At 38.9% G+C, this 16,005-nt stretch overlaps 8 protein-coding genes across 8 annotated transcripts; 7 read left to right on the plus strand and 1 right to left on the minus strand.

Moving 5' to 3' along the window:
- Positions 1 to 831: 831 nt before the first annotated feature.
- On the plus strand, positions 832 to 3,828 carry SOCG_01780 (serine protease; the record flags this gene model as incomplete). The annotated part of the gene is made up of 1 exon (XM_013164733.1): positions 832 to 3,828. The coding sequence occupies one exon, from the start codon at positions 832 to 834 to the stop codon at positions 3,826 to 3,828; it is 2,997 nt and encodes a 998-aa protein (XP_013020187.1).
- Positions 3,829 to 4,294: 466 nt separating this feature from the next.
- SOCG_01781 (poly(A) polymerase Cid11) lies at positions 4,295 to 5,773 on the plus strand (the record flags this gene model as incomplete). The annotated part of the gene is made up of 2 exons (XM_013164734.1): positions 4,295 to 4,685; positions 4,731 to 5,773. The coding sequence occupies 2 exons, from the start codon at positions 4,295 to 4,297 to the stop codon at positions 5,771 to 5,773; spliced, it is 1,434 nt and encodes a 477-aa protein (XP_013020188.1).
- Positions 5,774 to 5,917: 144 nt separating this feature from the next.
- On the minus strand, positions 5,918 to 7,177 carry SOCG_01782 (vacuolar amino acid efflux transporter Avt8; the record flags this gene model as incomplete). The annotated part of the gene is made up of 1 exon (XM_013164735.1): positions 5,918 to 7,177. One exon carries the CDS (start codon positions 7,175 to 7,177, stop codon positions 5,918 to 5,920), a length of 1,260 nt encoding a protein of 419 aa, XP_013020189.1.
- A 1,357-nt stretch (positions 7,178 to 8,534) lies between these two features.
- On the plus strand, positions 8,535 to 10,275 carry SOCG_01783 (histone deacetylase complex subunit Cti6). Its single transcript, XM_013164736.1, has 3 exons — positions 8,535 to 8,913; positions 9,027 to 9,233; positions 9,288 to 10,275. Exons 1-3 carry the CDS (start codon positions 8,579 to 8,581, stop codon positions 10,075 to 10,077), a joined length of 1,332 nt encoding a protein of 443 aa, XP_013020190.1. The 5' UTR covers positions 8,535 to 8,578; the 3' UTR covers positions 10,078 to 10,275.
- A 160-nt stretch (positions 10,276 to 10,435) lies between these two features.
- Positions 10,436 to 10,830, plus strand: SOCG_01784 (40S ribosomal protein S29). The gene is made up of 3 exons (XM_013164737.1): positions 10,436 to 10,547; positions 10,599 to 10,698; positions 10,772 to 10,830. Exons 1-3 carry the CDS (start codon positions 10,486 to 10,488, stop codon positions 10,778 to 10,780), a joined length of 171 nt encoding a protein of 56 aa, XP_013020191.1. The 5' UTR covers positions 10,436 to 10,485; the 3' UTR covers positions 10,781 to 10,830.
- Positions 10,831 to 11,305: 475 nt separating this feature from the next.
- SOCG_01785 (40S ribosomal protein S27) lies at positions 11,306 to 12,010 on the plus strand. Its single transcript, XM_013164738.1, has 3 exons — positions 11,306 to 11,347; positions 11,398 to 11,490; positions 11,660 to 12,010. The coding sequence occupies exons 1-3, from the start codon at positions 11,342 to 11,344 to the stop codon at positions 11,810 to 11,812; spliced, it is 252 nt and encodes an 83-aa protein (XP_013020192.1). The 5' UTR covers positions 11,306 to 11,341; the 3' UTR covers positions 11,813 to 12,010.
- A 503-nt stretch (positions 12,011 to 12,513) lies between these two features.
- On the plus strand, positions 12,514 to 13,596 carry SOCG_01786 (RecA family ATPase Rlp1; the record flags this gene model as incomplete). Its single annotated transcript, XM_013164739.1, has 1 exon — positions 12,514 to 13,596. One exon carries the CDS (start codon positions 12,514 to 12,516, stop codon positions 13,594 to 13,596), a length of 1,083 nt encoding a protein of 360 aa, XP_013020193.1.
- Positions 13,597 to 15,126: 1,530 nt separating this feature from the next.
- SOCG_01787 (non classical export pathway protein) lies at positions 15,127 to 15,684 on the plus strand (the record flags this gene model as incomplete). The annotated part of the gene is made up of 1 exon (XM_013164740.1): positions 15,127 to 15,684. The coding sequence occupies one exon, from the start codon at positions 15,127 to 15,129 to the stop codon at positions 15,682 to 15,684; it is 558 nt and encodes a 185-aa protein (XP_013020194.1).
- Between the last annotated feature and the right edge of the window lie 321 nt (positions 15,685 to 16,005).

Raw genomic sequence — 16,005 nt, forward strand, 5'->3', positions numbered from 1 at the left:
AAGGATCCCCATTCTACCATTTAGCTCCTCCTACCGATTTTTTACTATGATATTCAGGAACCGAAACTTACAAGGCGTTTATTACTATGTATCAAGCAACACCGTCAATTGATCATCTCTTGACAAGACTATGAAAAAATAGTTGGTGAATGAATTTTACATCGGTTTCGCCACGACCCGAGGGTTACATTTGAAATTGCATCGTGTTCATTGAGCAGCAATCTTTTTGGCATCATTTGTTGCTGTGGCTCTTTAGGACTTACTGAATCCGAGTCATTATATTACATCACCGAAGAGTCATCAGATTTCACGTTGAATTGAGGATTTCTTATTACTGATGCATTTTTATGAATTATACAAAATATTTTTCCTACGTCGTATATTTATTCCCTTTTTCTATCCAACCGAGAAAACTTACTCCCTAACTTTCTGATTTAACTTGAGGCAGAATATTGTGTAGCACCCTTCCTACACTTTTTATCAATAAATTCCCAAATATTGAGAAATTGTCTTTTGATTTTGACATTCTCTTCCGTTTAGAGCTTGATTCACTTGACTTTACTAAATCTGCTTGATTTCAAGTGACAAGGCTATAGCATTTGTTTGGACTGCCACTTATCTCATATTAGCAATTCTTCATTTTTAGGACTTGATTTCAAAGCATATTGGTTGATAAAGCCAACAGCGATCGTCTTTGTCTAGATTGGTTAATTTCCGAATTGGGCTCACGATACCTCGCCTTATTTATTTTAGCAATTTTGCTGATTGCGGATTTTCATTCTAAAATCTTAAACTGTGTACCCTATAAGGAGAAAAGTATATCTCTTGAACATGCCTCCTCCAATTTCTGCAGACTATAGACCGAATCATATTCCCATCCCCAAGTTTAATGCTGACCAAATCACATCGAATTGTAATACTCCGCAGCAGCCTGAACTTATGGGGAGGGACATTTTTGACATTAAAGAACCTTTCCCTATTCGCAGTACAGATGCAGAGAAAACAACAGCCGAAGGAGTCAACTATCATACGTGGGACGAGACAACTAAAAAGGTCGTCAATAGTATTGTATCCATAAAAGGATCTGCTTTACGTTCATTTGACACGGAAAGTGCTGGTGGTTTTTGTGCTACCGGATTTGTCGTAAATAAAAAACTTGGGTTAATTCTCTCAAATCGCCACGTTGTCTCTCCTGGTCCTATAACTGCCCGTGCTGCCTTTATTAATTATGAAGAAGTTGACATATATCCTCTTTATCGGGACCCAGTCCATGATTTCGGATTCTTTCGCTATGACCCATCTTCCCTACGCTATCATGTGGCCGATGAAATTCCATTAGCTCCGGAACTTGCTAAAGTCGGTTTAGATATTCGCATCATTGGTAACGATGCAGGAGAAAAGTTATCCATCTTAAGTTCGACTTTAGCACGCTTGGATCGACCTGCTCCTAACTACGGAATTGACAACTACAATGATTTCAATACCTTTTATTACCAAGCCGCCAGTGGAACCAGCGGTGGAAGTTCAGGAAGTCCCGTCCTCGACATATCCGGTGCTGCAGTTGCTCTAAATTCAGGTGGATCCAATAGTAGCGCATCTTCTTTTTATCTTCCATTAAACCGTATCGTTCGTGCCTTACATCGCATAGAAAATGACCTTCCTATTACCCGTGGTACTTTGTTGACAGAGTTTATCCATTGGTCCTACGACGAATTGTCTCGAATTGGTCTTCCTCATGAATTTCAAAATAATTGTCGTACTCGCGTTCCTGAAAGTAATGGTTTGTTGGTAGTATCGAAAGTTTTGCGAGGTAGTGAAGCAGCTGGTGTTTTAGAACCGGGAGACATTTTAATTGCATATGAAGCGGATGGTCGAGATGCCTCATATATTGCTGACTTCGTCTCCTTTTTTGAGATAATAGACGAAAAAGTGGGAGAACCAACTTGCTGGCGAATTTTCCGTCCCAAAGTTGGTTACATGGTAGTGGAGCTGCATGTTCAGGATTTGCATGGTGTCACTCCTTCACGTTTCTTGGAAATCGGAGGTGCCATTCTCCATGATCTTTCATATCAACTTGCTCGCTCCTATCAATTTCCTTTGAATTCGGGAACATACGTAGCTGCTTCAGGAATGCTAAATTGGTCATCAGGTAGTAGGGATTTTTTGGTGACGAAACTCGCAAATAAACCGACCCCAAATTTGGACGCGTTTATACAGGTGGTCTCAAATTTGGCGGATAATGCCCGTGTTCCTATGCATTTCAGAGTTTTAGGGAAATACGAAGAAGAGTTTACGATTATTACAATTGATAGACATTTCTTTATGGCCAGTGTTTTTGAAAGAAATGACAAGAAAGGAACTTGGGATCGTAAAGGATTGCCAGCTCCGATAACTACTAAATCTCGGCGGCCAAGTATCATTCCAAGACCAGCTGAAGGTGCTAAAAGTTTGGAGGCGATCCAGAACTCTTTGGTCTTAATCCATTGCCGCATGCCTCTTAGTATTAATGGATTCAATTCGACAAAGTCTTATCGTGGAACAGGTGTTATTCTATCTGTTGTGCCTCCTCTCATCGTTGTCGACCGTACGGTTATACCTGTTGAAATTTGCGACATTCGATTGACCTTCCAATCATTTAGTGCTATGGCTCGTATTGTGTATCTTGATGATCGAATCGCAATGCTGTCCTGTGATTATTTACCAAGCAATACAGTACAACTCGAATTTGCAGCCGATTTTATGCGAACGGGTGATGAATGTACTTTAGCGGCTCTCGATGAGGATTTACAGCTGCTAACCAAGAATACAACTGTACGCAGCGTATCTGTAGTTGAAACAGAAAGATCTTCTCCTCCAAAATTCCGTTATGTAAACTGTGAAGTTATTTCTTTGATGGACTCTTCAGCTTCAACAGGTGGCTTAATTTTCCGTGACCGAGAAGATAAACGTGAAGTAGTTGCTTTATGGATCTCTGTGATTCACCAAGAAGTCGGCGGAAAAGAATACACGAATAAGTTCGGGCTCTCTATGGCTTACGTGCTTCCTGTGCTTGAGCGTTTGCGACTGCCTCCATCTCTTCGACCTCAACCAGTAGTCAAAACTGCCGGGGTAGAATTATCGCACATCAGTTTGGCTGGTGCAACTACATTAGGAATGTCACAGAGACGCTCGTCTGAGTTTTACATGAAATCAAAAGAGAACGGAACGATACCTCGCCCTCTATATGTCGTTTCTCATCTAAAGCCTCTCCCTGAAGATTCCTCTTTAAGAGTCGGAGATGTCTTAATCAGTGTAAATGGAAAAATGATAACTAGAGTTTCAGACCTTCACGAATTTGAAGAATATTCAGAACTCGATGCTGTTATTCTTCGTGATGGAAAGGAAGTAAACTTTAAATTTCCCTTGTACGAAGATATTCCTACCTTTAGCTCTGAAGTTATCTCTTGGAACGGGGCTATTGTACATTCTACCCACAGAAGTGTTTACGAACAAGTGGAGCCTGGTGTTGAGCTCCCTGGTCCTGACGGAGTATATGTTGGAAGTATTCTGTATGGATCACCAGCATTGAACTTGCTTCGAGCAGCACATTGGATTGTAGCTATTGATGGCAAGCCAGTAAATAATTTTTCCGATTTTAAGAAAATTGTCAGTGAAATCCCTTCCGAACCTTACGTCCAAGTGAAACAAATGAATCGTCGAGGTGCAACACTATTAGTTAGTGTTCGCCCTGATGCCCGTTTTTGGCCCACGTACATTATCGAACGAAATTCAGACGGGAACTGGACCACTAAATTTGTAAACGATGAAACTCCCAAGGCCATATCATAAGATATAATTTATGCTATGGCTGAATAACGACTTTGATGACCGCATACCAAAATATAACATGATGATACATAGCATATGATAAAAAATAATGTTTGCTTACCAAGTCAGCGCACGTTGGAAATGTTTAATGAGTTCCTTATTATCTTTATTGTAGATTTACGTAGTTCATTTAAGGTTGATTCACTCAGCTAGCTGTATCAATTTTTTTTAAAGTCTTCTAAGAAGTGTGTTTAAAATTAATAAACATAAAGAATGAGTAATGTTACTTGTGTGCGATATCTTGTTCGCTGGTGTGGATTTGTTTGTTTACATGCTCACTATTCTCATAGGTGCTATTGTTTACATTTAAGTAAAACATATTTATAGCCAAACAAAAACACTACAGCTTCCACATACACATGAATGATTCCTCTAACGGCACTTCTGCAAAGATTGACGTTACTAGTACATATACGATTTTTGGAAAATGGAATTAGGATTTGATTATTGTCCATTCGAAAGCTTTGTATCACCTAAAAGAAAACGATTTGAAAACAAATCTATCCGTTTACAAAGCAACGTCAATCTTGAGAACATAGCCAAACAACGAGGATCTGAAGAACTAACTAAAGAATGCTGGAAATTGTTCAAGGACTTGAAGCCTACTCCTCATGAGAAGTTTCGTCGTGAACAGTTTATTGTCAAGCTCAAAACAATTTTGAAAAATTCTATACCAGATAACAATTTAGACCTTTTTGTATTCGGTTCCACTGAAAGCCGTCTAGCTATTCATCAATCTGATATTGATGTGTGTATTGTAACAAGAGGGAACGGACAATTACGCTCAACCTGCCAGTTGGCATATATATTGCACAATTGTATGAAAAACCAAGTACCTAAAAAATAACTGACCAAATGTCTAGGTGGAATGAAGAGAATCACCTGCGTACCGAGAGCTAGAGTTCCCATTGTAAAAATTTGGGATCCACAGTTCAATATCAGCAGTGATATCAATATCAACAATGATGTCGCAAAACTAAACACGGAAATGCTACATTTTTTCGTAAAAATTGACCCACGTGTGCGAGCACTCGGACTCATAGTTAAATACTGGGCAAAACAAAGAAGCCTAAATGATGCTGTTGGCTGCGGGACAATAACTTCTTACACACTTTCTTGTATGATTGTCAATTTTTTGCAAACTCGAAATCCTCGTTTGCTTCCTTCTATGATGGAATTGAATAGCGGCCAGAAAAACAATGTCAAGTTCACGACAGACCTCAGAGGTTTCCAAAAAGATTCACATCTAAATAAGGCTTCTTTAGGAGATCTTCTGGTAGACTTTTTTCGCTATTATGGATTCGTTTACGACTACAAAGAAAGTGTCGTCTCTGTTCGGAGTGGATCCCTAATAAGTAAACGTGCCAAAGGGTGGAACATGGACATGAATAATTCCTTATGCGTTGAAGAACCATTTAACACATCAAGAAATCTCGCTAATACAGCAGATGATACAAGTGTAAGAGGATTACAGAGTGAGTTTCAGCGAGCCTTTCATGTGCTTAATGGATACCCAGCATTCCAGGCATTATCAAATCTAAACGAGGAATTTCAATTTCCTTCGGAAATACATACTCCCTTCAATTCGTACCCCAGTTTAGATATGCCCTCATTTATCGGTAAGAACGATGTTACTCCCTGGCCAACGGAAGTTGAGAGTTTTTCGCATCCTTATTATCCACCTCAGACAATTCCCATCAATAATTGTAATTCAAACTACGTTTATTATATCCCGGATGAAACAAATTCACAAGCATGTGCAGACAGGCAATCGAGCTACCAATATTCGCAAACAGGAGACTTATACTATGGAAAAAAACCACCATGGCATTACTTGCCAAGCAAATCATGGTTAGTTTGGTATCCCAGTCAGGAGGACTTTCAACCTGCCAATATGTTTCAGTAAGCATCCATATTGATAGGAAAAGAAGAAAACTACACCATTGATTTACCTGTAGATAAAAATAGATCATGAAGGTCCTATAAATTTAATAAAAGGGTAAAAGAAACGTCAATAAAAATTTCCATAAACTTTACGAAACGAAGATAACTACTTGAGCTTCGCTAAGTTTATATTTAAGCAAAGGATCATTACAGATATTCCATATATAGCGAGACAAGCAGCGACAAATCGAGTAATCTTCAACTGTTTCTCTGAAGCACTATTGGGAGAAACAGCATTATGAGAGAAAAAATAATAAAGTAGGCCCGGAAGAACGAAAGAAATGAAAGTACTTCCTGTACTACCAACAAAAGCAAGAACCAATTCAAGGGAGGATAGAGAAAGGGCAATTAATAAGGAAGTTAGAAGAATACATAATGTCAGTACGGTATGATAACGATTGGACATATCGTGAGAAGAATAAGAACGACGAATAGCTTGATACAAAGAATTTCGACATGGATGGCATTGCAGGGGGTAGCTGAACAGAACCAGTATTACAATAGCAAGTTTTCCAAATGTAATTAAGAAACTTCCGTCATCGTACATGGCAATAATATTGCCGGAGGTTAACGAACCAAAGGAGAGATAGCCAGTGATGGCAACAATAAGATACAAAATCATTGAAGAAAAGACTGCGCTGAATAAAGTGAAATTGATGAATCCATGAGAAGGAGTTTTGACTTCGTTAATGACACTAAAAGCGTTTTGGTGGCAGGTAAACCCAAAAACGAATACTGGAAGAACAGAGAGATATCCAGAAAGAGACTCGGGACGAAAATAACGAATCTCTCCGCGTTCCATATCTCCTTTGATAAAGTGATAAATGACAATAACCATCAAGTAACTAAGAGAAATTAAACTTATAAAAGACGTATGACGAAGAGAATCCAAGCGGCGTAAAAAAGCCAGTGGTGTTAAAACCACGATAGATACAATAATCCATGTTTCACGATGTTCAAAGATTGAAGCAGTAAAGCCAATTGAAGGAGCGATTTGAGGCATCAAATCTCCTACTATGACGAGGTAGCTAATAGAGACACCAAAACATTTGATAGCAATAGCCGAATCAAAAACAATTGCTAAGGAAGGAAATGTATGCTTAGCAACAGCAGCAAACGAAGCCTTTCCACGAGGAAGGCGGTCTGCGCACAATGACACAAAGTATAAACCTAAGAATGAAGCAAACGCGCTGAAGAAAATAGTGAGACAACCAAAAAACAAACTTGTCTTTGTAAAAGCATGAGACATAGACAGAATTCCGGCTCCCAATATAGTGTTGGCTAGATTAATTACAGAGGAAAAGAAGCCAGCACTGCCATAGTGTGCAGGGTCAATAGGAGATTGTAAACGAGTGTAGTCGGACATCTTTGGAAAGAAAGAACAATAAAAATGAATTAAAGAATGCCAACCTTGAAGAAGTAGAAACGTAAGGGGATGGCCTAGTACAGTATTAAAACGACTTATGCTTTCTCAAACTTATAACTCGAGAAAGGAAAACGAATGGAGCAGTTTATAAGTATTGATATAGTTAACCTCAAATAAAGTTAAATATCCAACTATCGACGAAGAAAAGACCTAGAAAAGAAAATCAACCATGTAAACATGCGAATACGTAATGAAAACAATATATTTATTTAATTAGAAGAAAGAAAAATATTTCCAATTAAAAGAGCATGAAATCAAACGTTCATACTACTCGAAAAGTAAATGTACAAGGAAATCTGTGAACAGTGTAAGTAATGTATTATACAAGGGTGCATGCAGGTCAACAACTTGAAGGATAAGAAGTTATAGCAGAAGAACCGAACAAAGTGTATGTGATAGAATTATCATAAATTATGATTTCAGTGTAATAAGTGATTCAAGAACAAAGGGAGATGAGCTTTCACGATTGTTTGGTATAACGAATATACTGTGCCTAAGAATAACCTCGACGGATAAGAAAGGTACGATTTAAAGAATGATAAATATAACTAAAGAGTTTGGTATCTAACGTTAAGAATAATCACAGGATGTGAGACTTGTTTCTCAAGTACATTGAAAAGAAACGTGGAGCTATTTTGACTACGGACTAATTTATGCTTGTCTGAATCGAGAAATGAATAATGTCTTGGTTAGCTAAAATGCTTGATTTCTGCCATGCACTAACAGTAGAAGCGACAGCGATGAACGGATTGAAATCTCTTTGCGAGGGCAGTTTTCATGTAGACAATATGAAGAACCTCTAGCTCTTTTCTCTATTTATTTCTCCAAAGAATTGGAATTAACTGATCAGTCTTAACGACTTAGTTGCAGGTATTCTGAAGCTCTTCGCTTTAATTCAGCGGGTTTGGACTTTGATGGTTTGCATAAGTATAATCTGGAAAATATATCTTGAAACATATAGCTTATTTACAGTGGAAGCCGACAAATTGGTTTTTTACATAGCTGTTAATATCAAGTATGGCGAAGTTTACTTACTGTCTCTGCCAGAAAAAGTTCAATCTTGACAAGTTTTATTTCAGCTTGAAGAAAAGAACCGGAATTAAAAGTATTGAATGGTTAGCTAGTGAATAAAATCATCAATATCATAAAACCATACATTCTCAAGTTTGACGGAAAGAAAATTAGAAAAATAAATAACAAAATTTAATTCTATAACATTTTCGGCAATGATTTCAGGTGTTATAATCAGTCGCACTAGGATATTGGCATTTCACCCATGCATCATGAACTTGTCTACTACTTATACGACCCTGGTCAATCAACACTTCATTTTGCCTTAAAATGCCTCGAACTTCATCAAAAAAAGTAGAGAATAATAAAGAAATAAAAAATAATTCTAGAGATGAGGATGAAAATTCTGCAAACGCTGCCAATGGTTCGATTTCAGACGAAGAAACTGAATCTTCCAAGGGATCAGAAATCACTCGTTGCGTTTGCGGAATTGAGGACAATGATGATGAATCTAGTGATGGAGGCTTATATATTCAATGTGATCAATGTTCTGTCTGGCAGCATGGTCACTGCGTTGGATTTCAAGAAGAATCTGATGTTCCTGATGTTTATTTTTGTGAAGTATGCCGGCCAGAACTTCACAAGCTTTATCAACGTGGAAGAGGGTAAGGAACTAGAATGAGTTCATAGCCTGTGACTTATTATCGGTTTTCGCAGGGCTTGGGTTGCATGCGCGTATACGTAGAATACACATTCAAAGTAAGCTAACCATAAATAGGCCCAAACAGTCTAAATATCTTGGTCTTGTTGGTGAACGGAAGCCTCAGCAATCGGAACTTTCAGATGCTTCTCCTCCCTCACCAATTGCTAGAAGACAGATACCAAAACAACGCCTTACGATGAACTCTCGAGATGCTGCTTTAGATTACGAAGAATATTTAATTATTGCAAAGGAGCAGTCTCTCCTAAATAAAAAGTCTAGAGGGTATGGTTTCTTTCAACACGTCTTGGTATAGTTTAGAGTGCTAATATGAATTAGGACATCCAAGTCGGCTTCACCTGTTCAGGCATCAATTTTTGAAGAAGAATCATCGTCAGTCAAGGCAGCACCAGAGGAGCAAGGAATTGCTTTAGAAGAAGACCTAAGGCATGTCCAAGAAGAAAAAGAAGAAGATCCAGAAGACCAAGAGGAAATTCTTGATGGCGATCGACAGAAACAAGAACCACCGAAGATATCCAAAGACGAATCCATTCCCACTAATACCACTTCTGCTGTAGAAACAGCCGAGGACGAGGAGAATGTGGAAATTGAGCCGGTGAAAGAAGAACCAGAGTCGACTCTACCTTCTCCTGCTAGTGTTCAGTCTATACAAACAACTTCCAGTACAGGGCGGGGAGGAAGTGGACGGAAATCCAAACGCGAAATGCCTGTGGATCCCGAAAAAGGAAACTTGTCTCCATCTACAACAGGTCAACGAGGTCCAAAAAACAGGAAAACAGGAACTAGAAGAGGAAAGGGATCTGCAGTTTCAGCCAACGGCCATCGCTTTACTTCCAACCATGCAGAAGGAGAAGTGGCAACGGAGGCAAGCACAAAACATAAGGGATTGCATCCAAGAATTACTATTACTGAAATGCGGAGGCGTGTTGCAACCATGTTAGAATATATTGGACATATCCAGGTAGAGATGGCATCCCAATCGGCGAATGCCGTTGCACTATCGCAAATGACGAAAGAAATTTCTGAAGACGAGAAAGAAACGCTTCGTCAGGTGGATAATCTGACACGGGAACTATTACATTGGGAACAAAGGTTTGGTAAGACCTAAATTTTTAAAGCAATAAGGAGCCTCTTGGCTTGTATCCTTATATTTGAATTTTGTTGAAACGATCTATATTTTACGATGGATTTCGGGTTTTTGGTAATTTTGTCTTAATTTAATACTCGTGAAAATATAATTGCAACAACATCTGTTAATATATTCGTTTACTTATTTGTATATGTTATGGATGGGTACATATGTAGAAACAAAATTTGCAACAATTGCAAGACTCATAGACGAAGAATACTAGTAGTAACGATTTAGGTATGTGCGCCTAAATTGTGTTTGTTTGTTAACGAGTTGAATCGCATCGCATTTTCATGTACTGCATAGCCCTACCCTAATAACGACAAACAGTCACATGTTGTGTCTTTTAGAAGAATTGGTACCGGCAATCTTTCCTTCACACGCAAAATGGCTCACGAAAACGTTTGGAACTCTCACCCTCGCAGATTTGGTAAGGGCAGCAGACAATGGTAAGTTTCAAACAAAATTTTCTGAATGTTATTTACTAAACATTTATTTAGTGCTCACACTGGTCGCCGTCTTGGTTTGATCCGCAAGTACGGTTTGAACATCTCTCGTCAAAGTTTCCGTGAGTTCGCCAACGACATTGGCTTCTACAAGGTATGTGGAAAATTCCGCATTTTCTGGGAAATATCAGAAAATGAGAAGAGAGCGATTGCTAACATTGCATTAGTACCGTTAAAATATATTTCGGTAATTATATTGCCTAAATAAAATCGCGTGCACTACGGATCATATTCTTTATACTTTGTAGTCTAAGCATGTAAGAGGCTTGTAATGGTAACGATTGAATTGAAAGTAAATCAAGAGTTGTAAGAGAATGAAAAGGGAAGACGTCCTGGATGTTGACAGTTAAGAGTGTATGTGTATATAGTTATAGGAGACTGACTGTTCCAGTTGCAATATATATTCTTTTTTACTTACCTTGAGTGAGGTTTGATAGAGTTTGGAGCGAACGAACATTGTTAGCAGACAAAAGGTTTCAGATTGTGTGAAGCATGTGAGATGAAGGCAACAAAAAAAAGAACAGAATCATTGTAGAGTACGAAGCAAACCCTACAGCTTTGACTTTGCGATTTAAGACTATACCCAGCGAGTTTCTATTTCTTGTAATGTTACTCTAACGAGGTTTAACGCGGATATGTGAAGTGACGAAGAAAAAAGTCGTGACTGCTTTTTGGGACGACACAAAGAAAGCAGCGAGTGGGATTTTGGAATCTACCTCAAGCAATTCACTAACAAGATGGTGGTATGTTAACATAGAAGAACCTTTATGGAATGAATAATAACAAATTATAGTTGGCAGTTGATCTCTTGAACCCTACTCATGAATCTGAGATGAGAAAGCACAAGCTCAAGCAGCTTGTCCAAGGCCCTCGCAGCTTCTTCATGGTATGTTTTAAATGAGAAAAAGAGAAACAAGTAGAATAGTTGCCACACATGGGATGTGAGAGTCAATACCATACGAGAATTTAAAAGTAGTTTTGACAGGAGAACTTGTTTTACTTGCTTTTTCTTTTTTACAAAGGACTCCAGAAATGGAAAGCTAACATATGAACAGGATGTCAAGTGCCCTGGTTGCTTCAACATTACCACTGTTTTCTCCCACGCTCAAACCGTTGTTATTTGCGGCTCTTGTGCTTCCGTTCTTTGCCAACCCACCGGTGGTAAGGCTCGCCTCATGGAAGGCTGCTCTTTCAGGAGAAAGAACTAAAGCTCTTGATGCTTTTCTGCATTATTAATATGCGAAATAAAATTTTGTCTTGAGCATGTGGTAATAAATGTGGTTGTTTTATTGTATTTATTATCGTAGGAAAATGTAAACAGAAGTACATATTAGATCTTAAGTCGAAAAAGAAGAGGGATGTAGACGTAATGTAAGAATTGTTTATTAGTTGCATTTCATCGCGAGAGTATATGCTGAGAATGAATGGTGAGAGTTTGTCGAGAGGCAATCCAAGCCTCCGGAATTTTTTTTGCGTGGCTGGTGAAGATGGAAGAGGGTGTTACAGCCATCTGGAAGTATTAAAGGGCCCTCGCCAGCACCACGCGTTTCCTAAAGGACTGGAAGTCATGTAGAGTAGAGCTCGAAAATGAGAGAAACGCTTTTATGAAAAGAATCCGAGAAAGGACTCGTACTTTTTGTCTTTTTCTATTTAAACATCTTTTTTATTTATTTATTCTAGGATGTTTTGGATCTATGTTGTTTAGGCAGACAAAGGGAGGCGACAAGCTTGCGCGTGTCGATTCTTCAAAGACAACAAACTGTCTAGGAGCGTAAAACATAAAGAAGGCAAAGGCGACGTTTAATAGGAAGAGTGAAAAGAAAAATACATTAAATCCATAAAAACCAAAGCAATAAAGAGAATACAAGAGAGAAATACCGATGCTAGAGGTGAATACGAAGGAATCATTATGAGAGCGACAGAATGGGTCCTAAAGCTGCGAAACCAGCGGGAAGGACGAAAACGACAAAAAGAACAAAGTCAAAGTGAAAGTCGCCACCAGGAAGAATGCATAACCGACGCAATTGAGTCATTGATGTTTTCGCAATGCCAGTACGGCGAAGTGTATGGGATTGAAGGAATAAGCTGTTCAGGAAAGACAGAAGTTTTATATCACCTTGCGGGAAATGCGTTGGTAAAGTCAACGGAAACTTTGGTTTTGGTAGTGAATAGCGAATGGGACTGGAACCAAGAGCGACTGTTGCAAGTGTTGCACGAGAAGCTTATCCAAAAAGAAAAGTGTTTGGAGACGTGTGGCTGCGGGAAAGAGAGTGCAGACGAGTTTTCTTCGCAATTGTCGTCGGCGTCATCGAGCGAAGGAGTGGAAGGAACTGTGTTGGAACCGGAAAGAAAAGACAGTTTTGGACAAGCTACGAAAGGAGAAACGACGAAAGCGATAGATGAAAAACAAACATGCAGGATTTGGAAACGCTCAAAAGAAATCGTACAACGACAATGCATGATGGTGTGGCCTACGGAATTCGATGGATGTTTGGAAAGCATTCCAAACAATGCGGAGGAACTGGGAACGATATGGAAACGACACCAACATGGAGAAGGGGAGCCTGTACCGCTTGGATTTCGAGAAGATAAAGAGGAAAGAGCGGCGAATGGAGAACGATTTGGATCACAAAAAATACGAGGAAGCAAGATGCGTTTAGCGTATATATTTGTAGACGGATTGTCGTCTTTTTATTGGCAAGTGAGATTGGAACGAGGGTATGGAAAACGGTATTTGGAATTGGAACGAAAACTTAGAAATGCATCCAAGATGCTGGGTTGTCGGGTGGTGTGTACGAATTGGTGTTTGAATGGAAAAGCGCATTTGCCAATGAGTTTAAAAACGTTTCGAACCGAACGGCGAGCACATACTAGGTTTTACTTTGAACAGCGCCAGACAAAATTGGGGTGTTTGTTTTTTATAGATGCCAAAGGAGTCGCGTATCACAAACTAGACAAGGGGGAGAATTCGCAAAAGAGCATGATGGGATAAATTGGATCCAGAGAAAGAATTGAAAAGAGAAATGAGAAAAGAGAAAAGAAAAAGACAAAAGAAATGATAATTATGATGATATGCGGAAACGACAACATAACATACGCATCCAACTATGATGAACGAGGGATCGCATCAGTGTGATGGAAGTGATTGCATTGCGTTGTTTTTGTCGATTGACAAAAAGGAGTTTTGTTTTCATTGTCGTTTGTAGTATTTTCATTTTGAAATTCAAATTTCAATTTTTATTTCGATTTTCTTTTCATTTCTGTTTGGTCATTCCTTTTACCCAGAATTCTTCCTTAACGCAAACGATCCTTTCTCTCACCACACCACACTGCCGCCCAAGAAAGCTGCTGCAATGTCCACATCGCACCTCCACCTCGCACCTCTATCAGTCTCACACACTCTTCATCTCTATATTCCAATGTCATCGCTATATCGAAACCCGAGACTACAACATCGAGGTCGCATCGCAACATCGAGGTTCTGTAATATCGTCAAATCGAGACGAGCGAGGAAACCTCAATCTTTTTAGCGAGGTTACATAATACTAACGAGAAGCATTGGGAATCTCGGCACGGCCCGGCACAAACACGTCTTAAGCCTAAATGTGTCATAGGGAAAAAAGTTCGTATGACTGAGAGAGTCGAGAGGGAAGGGAAAAAACACCGGAGAAAGGAAAAGAGGGGTTCCGGCGGTCGCACGAAAACAAATAGAGAAGAAAAACAAACCGAAAACAATGAATTTTGGAGGAAAAACGATTTCGAAAAAAGCATTTTTCTCTTTAAATGGATTTGGATTATATTGGATTTCATGTTGTTTCCTTGTACGAATATTTTATAATGTCCATTTTTTACATGCAAAATTGGACATGTCTGGATTTGCATGATTGGCGCAAACCGTTACGAATTGGGTTTCGCTTCGGGATTGTTTGGTTCGTTCGCTATTCGTCAACCACCGTCAACACCAAAAGAACACGCTAAATCGACGTAACATTGGTCTGTTCTACCAAACCTTGCGTTGTGTTTACATCATTAAAGTTTGGTTCCTGAACATTTAGGTTTGTGTAGCATATGATATCAAAGTTGTTGGAGAGCATTTGGAATACATAGAGGTGATTCATGACGACCTGATCAGTCAATCCCTTGCGTCACGATGACTTAGTAATGGTTTGTAAAATTATTAAAACGTTGGTCTTCCCTGTGCCCTTTTGGTTCTTTACGCTAATTGTTGACTACCAAAGAAGAAACAAAATTCAAAACAAATTTGATCTTTTGTTTGGACTTTTCCACTTGACTTGACTTGACTTGACTTGACTTGACTTGACTCGACTCGACTCGACTCGACTCGACGTTATTAATAAGCTTGGCTAATTTTTGTTTTTTTTTTTTTATTTTTTTTTAATTGACTTTCACTACTACCTGTCCCAACTTCTTTTGAGACTTCTTGGTACGGCTCTTTTAGTTTGATTTTTATTTTGTTTGATTCTATTCCTCTTTTATCTGATCGGTCGGATTTCAGTTCAAAATGTCGCCTATTAAGCAATACGGTTGGTACCAATGGCCTATGCGTATTTTTCAATTAGCTATTGCTACTATTTGTTTGGCTTTAGCCGCTGCCCTTGTTGATCAACAAGGTGGTAACGGTCACTCTCCCGGTAAGATCAACTACTGTGTCTTTGTTGGTTGCTTTTCCATCTTGACTTTCTTCCTTACTGCTCTTGGTGCTTTCTGGCCTAATATTGTTGGTAATGTTTATTTAATTGCTGCCTACGATCTCTTAAACTGGATTTTCTTGCTTACTGCAGGTGTCTGTATCGCTGTGGCCATCCGTGTCCATTCTTGTGCAAACAGAGATTTCTTGAACAGCAACCATTTCATCCAAGGTAGTGGCAAGCGCTGCAGAGAATTGCGTGCCCTTTGTTTCTTCCTTTGGTTCTTGTTTGGTCTTTACCTTGTTTCCTTCATTATGCAATTCTTCTTAAGACACGACGGTGGTGGTCATAGCTACACTAGCCGTGGTGGCGGTCGCAAGAAGGGAAGCGGTCCTGCCGTTGCACCTCGTCCTGCCATGTCTGCTGTTTAAAAAAGCATCTAAAGGTGCTTTTTATCCCAAAATCTTCGTGTGCTTTTGAGGAAAAAGATCGTGCAGAAACATTCATAGCTTTCCTGATTGCTATGAATGTTTCCGATTTGCTTCCCAGCACGAGATGATTTTCAAAAAAAAAAGGCTTTTTTTTTCTCTTGGAGTTATTTTTTGTATTTTTTTTTGTTTGTTTCCAAGAGAAAAAAAAAGTCGAAAATTCATTTTAAACTATTGTAAGCTCCCGATTCGGGAACTTGGATGATGTTTGGTATTATTTAATTATTATGATTACCTCTTTTTTTTTTTTCTTTTTCTTTTTAT

Source organism: Schizosaccharomyces octosporus (genome assembly GCF_000150505.1).
Source record: "Schizosaccharomyces octosporus yFS286 unplaced genomic scaffold supercont6.3, whole genome shotgun sequence".
Classification (NCBI taxonomy): domain Eukaryota; kingdom Fungi; phylum Ascomycota; class Schizosaccharomycetes; order Schizosaccharomycetales; family Schizosaccharomycetaceae; genus Schizosaccharomyces; species Schizosaccharomyces octosporus.

Excerpts from the sequence above, each read along its gene's own strand:
- SOCG_01783 (XM_013164736.1), top strand. The coding sequence starts at position 8,579 with ATGCCTCGAACTTCATCAAAAAAAGTAGAGAATAATAAAGAAATAAAA. Across the intron at positions 8,914-9,026 it reads CTTTATCAACGTGGAAGAGG|GCCCAAACAGTCTAAATATC; the intron begins GTAAGGAACTAG and ends AACCATAAATAG. Across the intron at positions 9,234-9,287 it reads CTAAATAAAAAGTCTAGAGG|GACATCCAAGTCGGCTTCAC; the intron begins GTATGGTTTCTT and ends AATATGAATTAG.
- SOCG_01784 (XM_013164737.1), top strand. The coding sequence starts at position 10,486 with ATGGCTCACGAAAACGTTTGGAACTCTCACCCTCGCAGATTTGGTAAG. Across the intron at positions 10,548-10,598 it reads GGTAAGGGCAGCAGACAATG|TGCTCACACTGGTCGCCGTC; the intron begins GTAAGTTTCAAA and ends ACATTTATTTAG.
- SOCG_01785 (XM_013164738.1), top strand. Across the intron at positions 11,491-11,659 it reads GCCCTCGCAGCTTCTTCATG|GATGTCAAGTGCCCTGGTTG; the intron begins GTATGTTTTAAA and ends ACATATGAACAG.